At 37.5% G+C, this 17,372-nt stretch overlaps 1 protein-coding gene across 1 annotated transcript in view; it reads right to left on the bottom strand.

The window, feature by feature from the left end:
* STK3 (serine/threonine kinase 3) overlaps positions 1-17,372 on the bottom strand; it is a 138,205-nt gene that overhangs the window by 66,794 nt on the left and 54,039 nt on the right. The window contains exons 7-8 of the mRNA XM_038173783.2: positions 6,413-6,550; positions 3,785-3,910 (exon numbers count right to left, since the gene is read on the bottom strand). Of these exons, the coding sequence (XP_038029711.1) occupies positions 3,785-3,910; positions 6,413-6,550 (264 nt within the window). The remainder of the gene's footprint in view (positions 1-3,784; positions 3,911-6,412; positions 6,551-17,372) is intronic.

Below are 17,372 nucleotides of genomic sequence, written 5' to 3'. Positions count from 1 at the left end.
ATAGGAAATTCTTGGGGTTTAAGAGCAATAAATTCAAGCCCCAGATAGGTTAACTCAAACCATTCTCTTTCAACAGTGTATGGACTCGAGTCACTGCCCATGAGAGACCTTTAACACCCATAGACTGTCTGCTTACCATTAACACCAATACTTGCCTTGCTGCTAGGTGTTACTACACGCACGTTTCTCAGGCCTGAGTCTGCCTTAGCACCTCCAGGTTAGGCCTTGACAGCCCTATCACTGGGACAAATCCACTTTTAAGGTACTGTTTTGCAGAATTTATGTGCTAGGTGGCTGCTGCCTTCCAACTGAAAAGTGATTCCGATTCCACGTACAATCTGAACATGTGTAGATACTAAAAGATGAAGAAATGGACTTGTAACTTCCCATCACTACACGAAGTGTGCCATCAGGGCACGTTGGCTAACCAAAACGTATACTATCATTTCAGATGCTTGATCATGCAAAGAGCACCCAAGTCTACCTGTATTTTTCAGGATTGTGGTTTCCTAAAACCACCTGCAGCCTCATTCGTTGATATCTGCCTGGTAAGCTTTAAAAACTAAAATCTGCACTGTCCAGAATTTCACTTGATTAGGGTCTCACACCTACATGGTGCTCCAGTCTTCCAACATGCATCGTGTTGCATTGTGAACACATGAATAACATGCATTCAGGAAAACACTGTATAGACAACTCCAGTTAAATAAAAAAATGTAATAGCTTGTCACACTGTTCAGCACAATCTCTTATTTTTGTGCTTTCAGCTGTTCAGAATCTTTAACAAGTGCAACTGAAGATGCTGGTGTTATCTCTCAAATCCATCTGGAATTTCTTACAATGTATTGCACTAAAACTCAGTGGCAAGATTTGGGAAGTCAGTGTCACAACTGAGTGATTATTAAAACCACTTTTTAACAAGATGAGTTGTGCGTTGTGACAGTATGAGAACTATTTGCAGGTCACTGCCTAACATGGACTTTCAACAAACTGTATTTGTCAATAAAGAAATCCCTCCTCCTTACCTCACCATCAGTAATCTTCATTTTACTCACCTATAACTTCACTTTTTCTATGAAATTAAGTATTTCCAAACTTTTTTCACCCAAGGCTCACCAAACATTGCTAAATGAATATAGACATATGTTTACTGATAGCAAAGATCATGCCTACTAACAAATATCATATTAACAATTTTAACAAAAATAAAATTACGTACTAATCACAGCTTTACAATCCTTATCACAGATTTTTAGAACCACAAAACCATATGAAGACATAAGGAATGCATCTCTCTACAGCACAGAAGAACACAAACCAAAATATTTAACAAAACAGGATTAAAAACTCTGTTTACTAATCTTTTGGTAAATGCAAACTTTTGAAGAACTTTTCAATATAAATCTTACAGCAAAAATACCTGGACACCCTTTCATTTATTACATGGTACTTCTGCTGTAGTAAATAGCTTATGGTAGCTTTTAGGTTTCCTTTCATAAATCTGATGGAGCTAAAAAAGAAAAAGGCACAGAACCTCTCCAGAACAGTTACCACCCAGAAATACTTAAATTTATTTATCCATCAACATGGGGGGGAATTTTCACATTGACAAGTGTCATTTCCCACTCTGCCAACAGCACCAGCTACTACGTCCTCTTTGCTCCACTTAACTATGATATCTTCTTGTTACATTTTCATGTGGTCTTCCTACATCTGAAACATTCCCCGAGCTCAAAGGAGATCTGTTCCTTCCCCACTGAAGTTTACAAAAGTGACACAGACTAACTCCAAAAGAAAATCCGTTTTATCTACCACAAGCAATGTTGGTTTTTGCTGGAAAATCACACAGTAAAGCTCCCAACCACACTACCCTGGTAATGCAAACACATCCTATGAATTACAATAGCTTCAAAAGCATACAAAGGTCTGTAATAAACATAAGGTAGCCTCATTTACCTTAGCCCACAATGAATTTGACTTCAGACTATTTGTGTAGCTTAGTCTACGGCTGTACTTCTCCACTTCTGTGTTTCATTATCATAAAGTCATACTTCAGTTCTAATTTTCCAACTGCCTTCCTTTTCTGAGCTGATGAGGCTCATTAAGACTTCTTTGTGGCCTTCTCCCGTTCTGTTATTTCATTCTCTCCTCAGAAGTCAACTCCACCTCAAATTGGTCTCTTCCATGACTCACTTAACGACTGAGCTAACAAATTAAAGGTGAATGCCTTTATCTTTTCCTCAAGTCCCCTGCTACTACTGGCAGGATTGACTCCAACCCTCTGTGAGACTGCCATTATTGTTCTTTACAACTCTTCTATGGCATGATCCTGAAAAAGATGGAGCAAAGAAAGCTAACACCAGAGCTTCCCATGCTGACTCATCTGCATCTCCTCTGTCTGTGCCTCCCAAACCACAGAAGTACATGGGAAAATTCCTATCTAGTGCAACGTAACAGAGGCAACAGACTCCTGCTCAACCCCTATATTTGAGGTTTCCTTATACTAAACCTTGGGGTTAATCAATAAAGCATCAACAATGCCCAAATGTTTGAGGTCTACAATTCATAAGGCAATAGTACTGAGGAAAGCATGCTCGTAATGACACTAACTTTTAACATCTGTAATAATCAGTCTCTTCAGATGTCAACTATTCTATATATTAAGCAATGAACATCAACACTGCATGTCAAGTCACACATCTCACAAGTAGCATTTCCTAACGTAGAAAAATAATCCCCAACCTTCCCTGGTTGATTTATTGCTAAGCAAATACTATCCAGCGTAAACCAACTTTAAAAAAGACAAGCTATATATATTTTCTTAGAATATACCCTTAGAACAACCAGACATCCAACAAACCAAAGCTCATACTGTAAATTAGAATACAAAATACTGCACGGTATTTGTTTTAAAAGTATTCCCACATATAGATCACCACCTAACACCCCTTAATACATAAAGTTTCTGTGTGATTTGGGATAGGGCAGAGTGCATCGCTGCCCTGCTCTCTTTTGTTTACTCAAAGCTGTAAGATTTCTACTGACATTCCAGTCTCCATCTTTCCTCTGTGTTATTCCTCAATGACCTTGGCTCTCATTGTGCGTGTGGCAATAGGCTTCTTTGAAGCACATAGCGCTGCATTGCACGAGACTGCCCTAAAATAAATCATGTAGGGAGAGAAATAGTGCTAGGAACACTGACTTATTGCCAACGCTGCCAAATAATTACAAATACAACCTATTTATCACATGACCTGCTTCTCACCTCAAACATATGCTAACAACAGTATCTGAGGAATGAAATGTTTTTGCCATTTTCACTTTATAGGCACAACTTGATTTAAACTGTATCCTAATAACTATTTATTGTGCTTCATAGGTAACTATTTTGTGTATTAGATGTCACAAAAAAGCTAAGTAGTCTGAACTTCTGAAAATCATAGCATTTTCTGAAAAGCCCATGTGTGAATATGGGAGCACAACAGTATTTATTTTTTTAATGTTAGTCTGAACAGCTGAAGTTGACATGGTTTCTTTTCCCACCTCCTAAAACTTACTAGGGCACCACATGAAATAGTGCTGAAAGGTGGCTCATACAGCATTACTCACAGAAGCATTATTCATTATGAATAAGAGTAGAACACTCAGACCTCACAGGCTAAAGAACTGGTAGAAACAGTAAAGAAAAGTATTTGAACATATAAGGACAAGAAGCAGGCAAAAAAGAACAGTAATTTATCTATCAAATATGGATAGTTCTAGGGGAAGGAAAAAAATCACTGACCGAGTTTTCCTCTTCCTCTTCTAGTTCCCTCTGTTGCTCCTCATGTCGTTTTGCCTTTATCTCCATAGCTTCAGTGATCAGGTCTCTTAAAATTGAAACAGGCTTTGCATTCTTTATAAACGTGTGCTAGACAAAAAAAAAAAAAGAAAATTATATAACATCATTACAATAGATAGGGTTCAGATTTAACTACACGTATTATTCAACACCACAGACTTCAGTGATAAATGTGTGATAAACTTCACATCACACAGTAATTAAAATCTGCACTAACACAACTTGTGGTAACTTTTAGCTGCTTCCTAAGATTTTACTTTTACTTACCATATATTTAAAAAAAAAAAAGAGAGAGAGAAAAATCAGCAAGCCTTGGGAAATGTAATCATAAAACAACTGCTTTATAGTTAAGGACATAATTGTCCAAAGGAAATGTGCATTAAGTAGTAAATAAATAGAGTGGTGATTGTCTGACATATAAAAACAAACTTTTTCAGATATTCAGTTACAGCATTTAATTAATCTTAACAAGCTGACAGCATAAATTAGTGGCTGTAAGCAGAGCAACTGTGGCTGTTGCTTACTTCAACAAACCTGTACTTTAATATGTCATAAAACATTTCTTCATCTAGGATGCTGAAACATGGAACAAGCAAAACAAAATACATTACTTCTAGCAGGAAGATTAATTCTAATTCAAGGCCATTTAAAGCATCAGTTCCTCCTTTAAGACAACCTGTGGACAATACCATTTACATTCATTTTACTCTCTAGTAAACACCTGCTGTTAGTAAAATCCTGGTTTTGTATCATCATATGAAAACATGATCAAGGCGAAAAGGAGCTCTCAGAGCTTCAGAAATGTAATGTTAAACATTAAAAAATCGTTCCATTAAGAACATAACTGACGAATCCTGTCGTCCTGTACCTATTTACCTATCTTCTGCTTTGATACAGTAATCCAATTACTCTCCTTTATCCTCCGTGACCTTGCCCCACAAGCAGTACTTTTGTTCCTGCTCGTGTCCCTTAAACATGCCCACAGCACCTCCAGCTCCATCACGCACACTCCACGTTCCAGCTGGGGAAGAAGCAACACTTACCCGTGATGAACACAGTACTTGGTTCACTGGCCAGTAAGTATTTGGAAAGAGTAACACTGATGCTTTTTTATTACTTGTGAGCACTAATGCAAGTCTCTTTTATCCAGATGCCAGCCATCAGATAACCATGTGAATTTCTAATCTTTAAGGTCTCAAATACTGATTCAGTCATCATACTATAAATCACAAAGCTCCAATTTTTACTGTCCTTCCACTCTACATGGTGTTCTCAGGGTATGAAATATAAAATACTTCATACTATGACTTACAAATGTAGTGATTTATTACTGGAAACTAGCTTGAAAACGTTTTATGTTATCCTCATTGCGGAGTTGACTGATTTAAATTTAAAAAGCACAACTTCCAACTTAAAGACAGAATAAACCTATCACAATAGTCTTAAAAGCAGAAGTTTCAGACAATCAGATTCTTATATAGACTGGTAAAGAAAATTAAGAATAATATTTACCAATAGCAGTGAAAAGCGTAAAGGAAGAAGCTTAATGAATTAGTAGTCAGGCAAGTAAAAGGAGCAACATTTTTTCACTTGCCTTATTAGCAAAGAAAGCTTATTTATAGGAAATTTTAGATTCAATTTCAATCATCAAGGAACCTAGTATAGTTTTTCTAGAAATGGACGTACCTTGTTGTTTTGTGTTTTTTTTTTGGTTAGTGATGGATTTTTTTTTTCCTCCCAAATCATTACCTTTGTTTTACAGCATCCAGACAGACGTGCTTTCCCTTAGTTATTTGAAGGCTGACTGTGGCAGCACTTGAAGGAAGGGGATAACACAAATAAGGGGCCAAAGGAGGAAACTTTCTTCATTTTTTTCTTTGTCCCACGTGCACTGAAATTATGTCTATTTCACAATACTAAATCTTTCTTGATAGATCAGTCCTTCCTGTTTCATTTCTGTAGTTCTTACAAACTTTTCTGTTTTATTTATACTTCAGTGCCAAAACAAAACAAACAAAACAAAACAACTGTTAAATTTCCAAGCACTAAGCAGTTCCACAAGCGACCTGGCGCATAGGTCTGCACTGCCTACTGTGGCTCCAATTTAAAAGTTGGGGTAACTCAGCCCAAGAACAAATCCCTTATACTGTCCATCTGCATCAGACCCTTCTAGGGCACAGAACAACCTGTCTTGTTTAATTTGACGTGACCAAAAGGGCAGATTGAGTATACTCCATGGGTGGTCCACACCGAGGGGTCACCTGGGCTCAGTTCCTTTACTTAACACGTGCCTAAACCCTGAGATCTACGGAAGGCCTTTACCCACCAAACAAGAATACAATTTTGATAGCAAGAACCAGCCCTAAACGATATAATATGCAATTCATTGTTTAGAAGCAACAAAGGAAAAATAAAATGATGAAGGAGCTGAAAGGAAAGGCTAAGAAACAGAAAAGAAATAAGGCACAATAGCAAAAATAAGGCTTGCTTTTAGAAAATTTCAGTTCTGATTTAAGACCGGGGGGGGAAACACGGTAAAACTTGCATTTCCTCAGAAACTTAAATACTGACCTGTAGCAGCTGTGTTGCTGTAGCTCTTTGTTCAGGATTTTTCACTAAGCATTTCTTCACAAAATCTGTGAATTCATCAGACCAGAGCTCTGGCTTCCGAAAGGTTGGAGGAGGATTTGTAGGAATCATAAAAATAGCCTAGATAAAAAGCAAACAATAGCAAGTTAAACAAAACACATCAGCACAGCACCGAAGCCAAGGGAATAAATTGCTTTATCCACCTTCTTTATCAGGTTAAGAATCTGGAAGACAAATTTTAAGTAGGCTAGGATTTCCACTCAGATTGAGATTCAGGAAGCAAATCCATCTGCTACTAATGTAGCTACTTCCCATTAGATTTTTCCATTTAATCTGTATCCCACTGAACACATCACTCTCCATTTTATCTATTTCTGTTTATCAGTCTCGAGAGATGATTCTGTTCTTTTGAAATTTCTTAGTAGAAATAACGGCACTGCTCATTGAAACAGACACAAGAAAATTACCATGAAAAGACAAGTTCACCTTCTCAACTCTTAGCTGCATTTCATTTTATATGAGAATTGCTCAGGAGGGTTGGCAGGACTACTATTCGCTCCTGCATTCATTATTAGCCAATTGTAGTTTTAAAACTTGCTTTTCCTAAAATGATTTTGAAACAAGTGCTGTAAGAGTTAAGGCCTAAATGATAAGAAAAATAATCAAGTAACTTGCCTATTAGCAATTAGATTTTATTTGAATTTGAAAAGGCAGCATTTTAACTAGAAATAAAAATACACGCTGTTGAGAATCATACCCAAATTCTTCAATTAGAAAAAAATGATTTTATATATATGTATGTGTGTGCATATATATATATAAAGAAAACTCTCTTAATGGTAATTGTACCATTTGTTTTTATGAGAGACCACTGTAAGATAACTGGAAATTCTGAACTTCCATCTGTAATACCAAATGCATACAGCATCACTTCTGAAGATTTACACATGACAGCAAGACATCTCTTGAAAACCAGGTCTGCTGACAGAAACAAACATTTTCTCCTCCTCCTAACAGCAGGCACAGTTTCGTCACTTTTTCAAAAGTGAAAGGAAGTGGAAGATCTGTAAGCCTGCAGTCCTTCATCTGTTTCTCTCTACAAGCATAGACAGAATTACGTACTCAGTGGAAAAGTGAAAAGTGCAAAAAAAAATGAAATATGTACACCATTAACATAGTAGAGGCAGCAGAAGATTCAAACCATTTGAAACATGGGGAGAAGGAGGAGAAAACTTCCCAATGTTATACCCATCGCTTCTTGAGAAGCTTGACTGGTCTTGAAAGAGTTTAACTTTTTTCAAAATCCTTATTCTAAAATTCTTGCATGTGCTGAAGAAAGGCAGGACCCATACAGAATGATACAATTATTTATTGTATCTTAATGATAAATTATTTCAGTATCAAACACTTTAATTCAAATACTTAAACGTGTACAGAACTTATTTCACTAACACCGCCCAATACAAACATTACAGGACCTAATTCAGGCATTTTGTGCAATAAATTAAGATGCATGCTACAATAGCTTCCTATTATCAGTGGACAGCCTTGCCAAGTCAGTGAATGAACCCAGAAGTAGCACTCCTTTACCTTGTCATTGGCCATAATTACTTATTCATGATACAAGGACTGCCAGCACAAATGAAGTGCTCCTGGTAAAGCAGCGTAGAATAAATTCAGCTGCTCCTGTCCTTGAAAGTAATGATTTCCCTGAACTCTGAACTGATGATTTTAATCTTATCTGTAGCTACTCCTAACAGCTAGCTCTGCTAGCTATTCAGTAGCTATTGAAAGCACACAGCTATGACAAAACTGGTGACTTCTGTTTGTGGTGCATCAAATGTATACCTCCTATTTGACAACAAACATTGACCTTTCTCAGCATATAAGAAGAGTAGCTCTGGAGTTGTATTGAGCTCAGATGTGCAGAAAGTTTTCCAGAAAAGTATTTTGATCTACTACACAGCAGCAAAGAACTGTAACAAATAACTGACTTCTGAATACCTTACAAAGGACAATGACAAGTCAGAAAAAAATGAATCATTCTTTTATGGCAAGCAATACAAGTTATAAAGGGAGATACTCAAAGCTGGTGTCCTAAAACGACATTTACGTTTTGTACATCTGCTGGAAGTGCCTAATGCAGAAACATGTAGACTTATTTAATGCTTAAGCTGCAAACTTCTAAAAATCTTAATATGTGATACGAGCTGTGTTATCTGAAAAAAATGGATTACATTAAAATTTTGTAATACAAAAAAAAGCATAGAAACCAGTTCTTCCGAATGCGTAGTCCAACTTGTTAATTGGGTCATGCACTTGCTAGTGCAAACTTCTCTCATTGCTCCCCCTTCTTAACCAGCCTGAAATGCTGGACATCACACTCAATCCCACCTTGCCTCTTTACTTCCTAATATTGGTTTACATGTTTCTGTGCATAAAAGTTAAGCTCCCTTTCTCCTTCAAAACCATCCACAATTTAGCTTCTATTTATTTCTGTTTCTTGCCAAGAAACTCGCAAAGGAATCACCAGAAGATTATAAAGCTTGTCCTCCTGGAATAAAACCAAAATTCTTATCTAACAGGAATTTATTCCTTACTTTTTGTTTTAACTTCTTGTCAAATACATTTTTTTTTTTATCCTAACAGAACTTCATCCTATTTTCACAGAATCACAGAATTTCTAGGTTGGAAGAGACCTCAAGATCATCGAGTCCAACCTCTGACCTAACACTAACCTTAGTCCTCCACTAAACCATATCCCTAAGCTCTACATCTAAACGTCTTTTAAAGACTTCCAGGGATGGTGACTCCAGGGATGGTCATTTTAAAATAAGAGACATTTCACTTCTTTCTTACGTTCTTCTTTCATCTTATCCTATGTTTCTCTGCTTCCTTTGCTCTCCTAACATGTTACCTGTAGCAATTTCTTGCTTCCACTCCACTTCTAATTTTCTCTGAAAGTTTCCTACAGCTATTATTGGTTAGGTACTTAAAGCTCTAAATAAACAAATTAATAGATAGATGCCACCACTGTGGCACCAGCTAGCACTGAAGGCATCCTTCCATCCACCTTAGAGCCACTCGTGGCACCGCTGCACCAACTGCAGGACACATCAGGGGAAATTGTTCCACAGACAGGGCTCTGACATACTAATCACAGAATCATCTAGGCTGGAAGAGACCCCCAAGATCATCTAGTCCAACCTCTGACCTAACACTAACCAGTCCTCCACTAAACCATATCCCTAAGCTCTAAATCTAAACATCTTTTAAAGACCTCCAGGGATAGTGACTGAACCACTTCCCTGGGCAGCCCATTCCAATGCCTCACAACCCTTTCTGTAAAGAAACAAACAGGGTTAATTCTTCTCTCTCCCACGTTCAACATCACTTTCCACATTTCCCTGTGTATCTGAGACAGGCTGGCAAGCCTTACTCAAGTAATGCATTAAATATCATCAAGGCAGTGGGACTGAAAAAGTCTCAATCTTCAGTTTTAACCATTTAGTCATCCTTTAAATAAATCTCTAAGCTGTGGGATGTCAAATCTCAGGCCTTAAGGACCCTGATAGCTTTACCTGTGTTCATCTTTGCCTGTCTAACAGAGACCACGTGCTCTATTTATCCTGAACTGCCCTTGCCACTCGTAAGCCTCAAGCACAACTCCATTGTGCATCGTCTTTACCATGGGCCTCTGAGACGAATTCTACGCCCCTTGGTGAAACCAGATGAACACAATATATACAACAATATATTTGACAAGAGAATAGGGCCGGAAGGACATTGGAAGTGCTGTGCTGAAGAAAAGAGACATTATCTAGGTCAGCTTTCAGTGGCCAGCTCTGGGCACTAGGCAACATAACCCAGTTTCTACCAGAGCTATTGCCCAACTTACTCTGGAAGCACTTATCTGCCCACTAACCAGCTGCTGCTGCAGTTAAGCTGAATGTTGGACAAAGGGCCAAGTCCCTAGTGAGAGCAGAAATGAGCAAGTCAGCATATAATTTTCTTTTTTTTATTATTATTATTAAAGGGCCCAGCGTTTTAAAATAAAGCCAGGCTGCAAACATTTCTTTCATTAAGGTTCTCTTATGGACAATTTTTATTGGCGTGAAAATGTAATGAGATGAATTAGGAAATGCCAAAAGAAAAATGAGATCCTCACACGCTGCATTTGGAATTCCCCAATCAGAAAACCCTTGCAGCTCGTTCCTCCTGTCAGTCATTCAGGGTAACCCATCTGTATTTCACACAGTCCAAAAACACATTAAGTAATCAACAGTAATTGATCTACCAATCATGGTAGAAGTTTGTTTTTTAAATAAAAAAAAAAAGCTCCTAGAATAACTTCTCTATCACATATTTAAGTAACTTGTAATAAAGGCTTTTTATTTCTTGTTACTGTTATTTGTTCTGCTTCATTTATGCTACTGAAAAATAAGCAAACTTTTTTAGATTGCAGAAATTTCAACATTTTCGTGGTGTAAAATAGTATAGTTAGCATCGGCAATTATGTTTTTATTTATTTATTTATTTTATTTTTAAGAAACAGGGTAAAGATAGGATACAAGACATCCATTGGCAGTTTGTGAATCCATAGATTTTGGCACCACAGATTTTGGCACCACACTTATACAAGGTTAGCAGTCTCACGCACAACAGACTCCAACATACATTTAAACACAGTAGTATATTTCAGGTTACAAAACACCATTGAAGGCTGAGGAGGTGATCAGATATTGAATGATGCAACATTTTGTTGGTTTTAGAAACACATAATCAGCTGGGGAAAAAAATCTTATTTTCTGATTTACATCCTAGAGCTTCTCCTCTTGAATGCGCTTCACAAAGGCTACCAAAACCTGACTAATTATTCAATTACACACCTCAACAACTGCCTGGAAATGAACCAACAGCATGGACAAGAAGGGAGACGTACTTGTAGGTCCTACGTGGGTTTTGCTTTGCTCAAATAGCTTCTCTATTTGTTTTGGCAAAAACTTGGGAACAGTGAAAAACAAGTTTACTGAACAACCTATTGTGTGCTTAACAACAAGGAAGTTGGTTCCTGTTCTGTTTCAGTGTAAGTTTAATGTAATTATTAGAAGCATCCTAATTACTGCCTTCCTTCAGCCCACAAACGCAGTTGGTGGAGACCTAGCATACTCACCCTCTTTTGCCCAGAATTACAAATAGGTCTTGTTCCCTGATAGATGATCCAAACAGGTTTTCAGTATCCCCAAGTTTTGATAAAATCCTTAACTGGAATCTGAATGTGTGACTGATTCCATGTGTTTGAAAAGCTTATCTTTGTGTGTCACTACAGTACCCCACAGCAATTTTTACCTTTTTCCCTCAGCCACATACCAATTCTCACTCATCCAATTACACACACACCCTCCTGAGTGCTGCTATTTATTGACCTCAGTGGCAACAGAGAAGCGTTAACTAGAGACTGAGATGAACTACTCAAATCAAACCTGTGCATCCACTGGCTCATGTAATGCCATTTTCTACATTTTCACTGCCTCACCTACTTCTAACAGACGTTGCTTGAAGAATTACACTGCAGTAAAGTACTCGCTTCAGTTTTGCGCAAGAAAAGCTGAGCAATTTGCCCTGAATTAAAGGGCAGAGAAATGCTAAAGCTATCAAATTAAGAAAATTGAATTCACTTATCACTAACATTTTTCCAAAACTGTGTCATAAAAACAATCTTCTGAATACACTCCAGACTGATCCATCCACTCAATGGATAACTGCTTTTTCAATATCTTTGCCAAAGGACACCCCTGTTTTAGGCTATCAAAGAAGCTGTTCTCCATTTATAAATATATATATATTTTTTTCTCATTAGAGTTACTTTGAACATATCAGAATAAAAAAAAAGGGTTCCCTATTAAAATTAGACTTAGTCTTGATCATCATTGATTAGGGCATGGTGTTACACATTTTTAAAAAAATAATTTCACAAATTAGCATGCAACTCTGTGTTCACCTCCACGCAGAACGCTGACATGTAGATGGCCCCACTGTGCAGGACATCATTAACTTGAGAAAGAGACCTTCACCCAGGTCCCCTGCTTGCTTCTGAATTGTTTAGCCATTGTCTTTGCTGGACAGCAAAAAAGAACAAAGACCACAGCCTGAAGACGCCAACAGTTTGTTGAGATTTTGTTTTTTTTTTTTCCTAGAAACACAGCAGGACTTGCAAAAATTAAGCTATTATACATCTGAATACCAGCTCATTGAGCCTCAAGCAGCTATTAGCCACAAATTAATAACAGCTACACGACTGTAGTAGCAACGCTTCTGGTACTTCGAGACACTCGTGTCTCCACAGAGCTAAACAGAGCGCTTGCCACCTGCCAGCCTGTCCCAGTGACAATCCTAGAAGCAGATCACTGAGACCTCCTGGGAATACCCTTCATAGGCTCCTCAAGTCAAGGTAGCCCCTGAAGGTCCAAGTAGAAGTAAATCCTGAAGGTTCAGCTCCAGTTTCCTCTGCTAGCTCAGGCTGTGCCACTCTATGTTGCGACTCCATGTCCCTCTTCTACAGACACGGTTGTGCCCACCCTGAGCTCAACTCTACACGCGGCCTAGCACCTCCGCACCATTCCCAGCTTCCAGCAGCGTACAGAACACCTTCTACGATGTCACATCATCTTTATTTGTAGGTCCTTGCTGTGAAATATCAACTTATTCTGGATTTTGTTGCTTGCCGTTTTCATGATTTTTCTTAGGTCGTCAAACTCTCGCCTGTGCTCACTGTGGGCCTGCAGCCTGAAGCAGACAGACAGGAGTTAACAGGCCACGTTGTGCTGGGATCTTGCTGGTGGAGTCCTCCTACATCTTACCTTTTCTTAATAGTATATTTTGAGGTCTCATTCACTCTGCTGAACTGGCTGAAAACTAATAAAGCAAGGAAAAAGCACTAAAAATGAAATGGGAGGACTGTCACTAACGTGTGACATTTCAGAGTACTGATACATGAATTGGTCCACCTACCAAACACAAAGAATACAGTAAATTATCTTTCAGTCAACATTAATAATGAAGTACTGAAATAAAAATGTTTTGAAATCCCATCTGAAATAAACAGCACTTAAATTCTTCTGAAAGCTGGATCATTGTAACGGAAAGGAAAGTTCTCCCCTTTCACAAAGCTTGAAAAAGGGACAGTGCCAAATGTTTAAAAAAAATACTTCCAGCAAGATTGCAATTCCAACATTAAGCAAGAACTTGAAGATTTCTACCACTATTCATTCAAAAAGTCACTTTCTTCACAGAGTTAGCACTGGCAATTCATCAAACTGAAGAAGAAACTCGTAATGGGGTGCTGGCACACCCGCCTGCCTCTCCAAGCTCCCAGTGAAGCAGAATTATGAACACAGTCCTCAAGGACGTGAGGTGTAGGTGGAGATTTAGTCCAGAGACCTTCTGGACAAACAATAATACAGATTTTTTTAATACTAAATGGTGGGAAATCTAACATATGGAACACTTAACATTTATATTAACCACCATACAGAACATTCAACAGCACACAGTGAAAACGATATTCCATTTATTTTATGAAAACATGACAGACACCTCACATATTAACACCAGTAGCATTATTAATGCAAACAAAAAAATGAAAACTGAGGGGAAAAAGAAAAAACAAACACACCACAGCTGTTACCAGTGGTTTAACAGCCGTTCACTGGAATGGCTTCTCTGCAAAGATGACCTTTGCTGTTCAAAGCAAAGTATGATGCATTTCAGATGTAAAGCAATAAAGTAATAAACACAGCGAGAAGACAGATAATGGAAAGAATAATCAAATCATTAACAACAAAGATGGGTTACTGAAAGATAAGACACACATTGACCTGTATATTTATTATTGCTAGTAAATTCATAACATTTTGACAGCGTTACAATAGGTCAAGAATGTGAAGATAGCGATCTCAAACATTTTGCAATAGCAGGTGCAATTGTAAACCCACTGCAGAGAATCAGCCTTCACCTTGATAACATCATCCCACAACAGCTGCTGCAAAAGACTCACATCTAAAATGAATTCTTTCTACTTGAAGGTGACACTTAAAAAAAAATTTGCTTTCAGTTTTGAAAGAATACTACAGATAATTTGTTTGGTGACAACTCGACAGTCACCACTGTAAAAACCACAGGTTAATCCAGACCAGGGGTAAGTTCTTTTGTTTGTAAACAAGCTCACAAAAGATTTTTTTTATTTTTTTATTTTTTATTTTTTTTTAAGTTATGACATGTCATGGGATTTAAGTTTTAGCAAATCCTGAGACAAACCTGCATCAGAGTGCTTGAAAGGCAGCATTTATTGCACTGGCTGTTATCCAATTAGCAGTAACAAGAGGAAGTTCCCACTGCTAATTCACATAAAGGACTGTGCCACCTACATGTGTGCCCATTATTCAAATCTCTTTTTATGCTGAGTAATAAGAACATTTATCACCACCAATCCTTTCCCAGAAAAATCCCTCCTGCTTACTGTGCAACTGTCAGTTAAGTCACTAATTTATCCATTTTTTTTGTCGTTCTTTTTTGTTGTTTTTGTTTTTAATTTTTGATCTCTCTTAAATTATGACTTTTACCATCCAAAGAGATCTGGAAGCAACTCAATGAAGTACTTAACCAGGCTGCCAAGAAACAACTTGCGTTATTCTCCATATTTTGTTGCTTGATTATTCTTCTTACTCTCCGTTCAAGTCCAGCAGACATATCCAGATCTTTTCTCCAGGCAATGCAGTTAAATATTTCCTCATGATTTGGGGAAGTTTTCATGACTTTTGCCTGCAGGTTTTTCAGCCATTATCCTGTCCCAGCTTTCCATCTTATTTTAAAATGGCATAAAGATTGTTTCCATCCAATTCAGCAGGGTTCAATTTCCTGAACCCAACTCTTCAGTACAAAATATTCTTGAAATCTGCCCTTCACATGAATTTCATCCTCCCGTTTCCTTTTTTTTTTTTTTTTTTTAGAAAAGTAACATTAAGTCTCCATTTCACCTGCAATGCTACAAACTCACTGAAGGCAGTGAAGTTGCAACAGAAGAAAGAGCAATCTGACCCTCAGTGTTCATCCCTGCAAGGTGAGATAGCAAGTCTGTAAAGCAGCACGGTAAGTCTTTTCAAAGCTTGTACAAATGAAAAATAAAGCATCAAAACATCCATAATCTAATGAAGGTTTCTGACTACGTACTAACACTTGGTTGTGGTTTTTTGTTTGTTTGTTTTTAAGTAAAAAAAATTACACAACTTTTTTTTTTTCAGACATTCACTGAAAACAAAATCATTCCAGGCTACTCAAGATTTTTTTGCTTAAACTACCCCAGGCATCTAGAGGTTTAGAATATATATAAAAAACACCATGTAAAGGATTTTTCAGAAAAATATAACTAACTTGTGAATAATTCAAAAATAAGTACAAAACCACATAACTACTTAACATTTTATTGATTTTTTTATTGACACATTTTACTGAAAGATCACAGCACCAGTAATTACAAATCCACACATTTTTGCGGTGTGCAGGGACAAAAAACTCACCATGATTTAAAATAATAAGCCGAACACTACCACAAAACACAACAAAAAAAAAGTCAGTAAGTCATGCAAAAGCCCTCAGGAGTTTCAGTCACCTGAAAGAAGCTGAAGCATTCAGGCACTACCTATGAGAGGATTCAATAGCATGTCCAACAATTCCAATCATCAAAAGGAAAACTCAAAATGAGCCACAAACTAAATCATTATCATCATTCTGAGTACACTGCATCAACACTGACCAAGAAAGATACACTTAACTAGCAGCAGCAGGAGGGAGGATGTACGTGCTTTTGGAGGTCTTTTCAAGGGTGGGAAGAGGGGTTTGGTCGGTTGGTTGTGGTTGTTGTTGTTCCTCTCTTGATGGAAACATCTTGCTATCACTTAAATTCCAATTTGCACAGAATCTGAGAGGTCTAGAACATGAGCACGGAACATTACCTAGTAGTTTTGTTCGGCATTGAGCCTGAACAACTTGTTTCTTATCAGTCGCAAAACATGGGAATTGTTCTCAAAGTACAAGAGACTCAATCCAGGGAATATTCTTTCGATTAATTTGTTGTTCTTTCACTATAGTTTCCTTCTACTGCTGATTCAGTAGTATTTCGAAGTTCACAGACATAGCATTGTATTGCCTATAATGCATTGCCTTAAAGGCATTACATCAATTCTGTTATCCAGCCTAAGAAACTTGCTTTCCATCCAAGAAAACCACAACAATATAGTTTACTTTAATAACAGAATCTTTTCTTTTCTTCCCACAGTCTTTTCCATAGTTTCCCAGAAAATGAGGCAGTGATTACATCCAGAAATACATTAACATTCACTAAGACATGAAGTGGAAAAACTGCATTTGCAGTTTTATTTACTAATAGAGGAGTCAAAAAGTGAGTAACTTATATTTGTGAGAAAAAGCTGCACTAAATTGCCTGGCCAGTAAACGTGAAACTTCTGCCATAACCACACACAGTAGTAACAACAGAAGACATTCAAGAAATATGCAGTAGTTGTTCTTTGTTTAAGACACGTTAGACCTCCAGCAGTAGTATTGTGTTCAGTTTTAGGCATCACACTTCTGGAGAGATGCTCACCAACTGAACGTGGTCCAAAAGAGAGCCACTAGAATGCGTGGATATTTAAAAAACCACAATCTGCAAGTAAAGCTTGAACGAATTAGGATTGCTTAGACTAAAGAGGAGGTGACTATAGTGTGAAACATGATAATGTTTCCAACATGTTAAATGCCACTTTAAAGGGGGAAAAACAATATTCTTCAAGTCTATAAGGAACAGAACAAAGAGCTAACGAGTTTAAGTTTCAGCAAAGAATATTCAAGATTAGAAAGTAGGAAAGTCTCAAACTAACTGAAATTA

This window comes from Anas platyrhynchos, chromosome 2 (assembly GCF_047663525.1).
Source record: "Anas platyrhynchos isolate ZD024472 breed Pekin duck chromosome 2, IASCAAS_PekinDuck_T2T, whole genome shotgun sequence".
NCBI classification, from domain to species: domain Eukaryota; kingdom Metazoa; phylum Chordata; class Aves; order Anseriformes; family Anatidae; genus Anas; species Anas platyrhynchos.
Note: the sequence above shows the minus strand (reverse complement) of the source record. Positions and strands in the feature narration are given on the sequence as shown.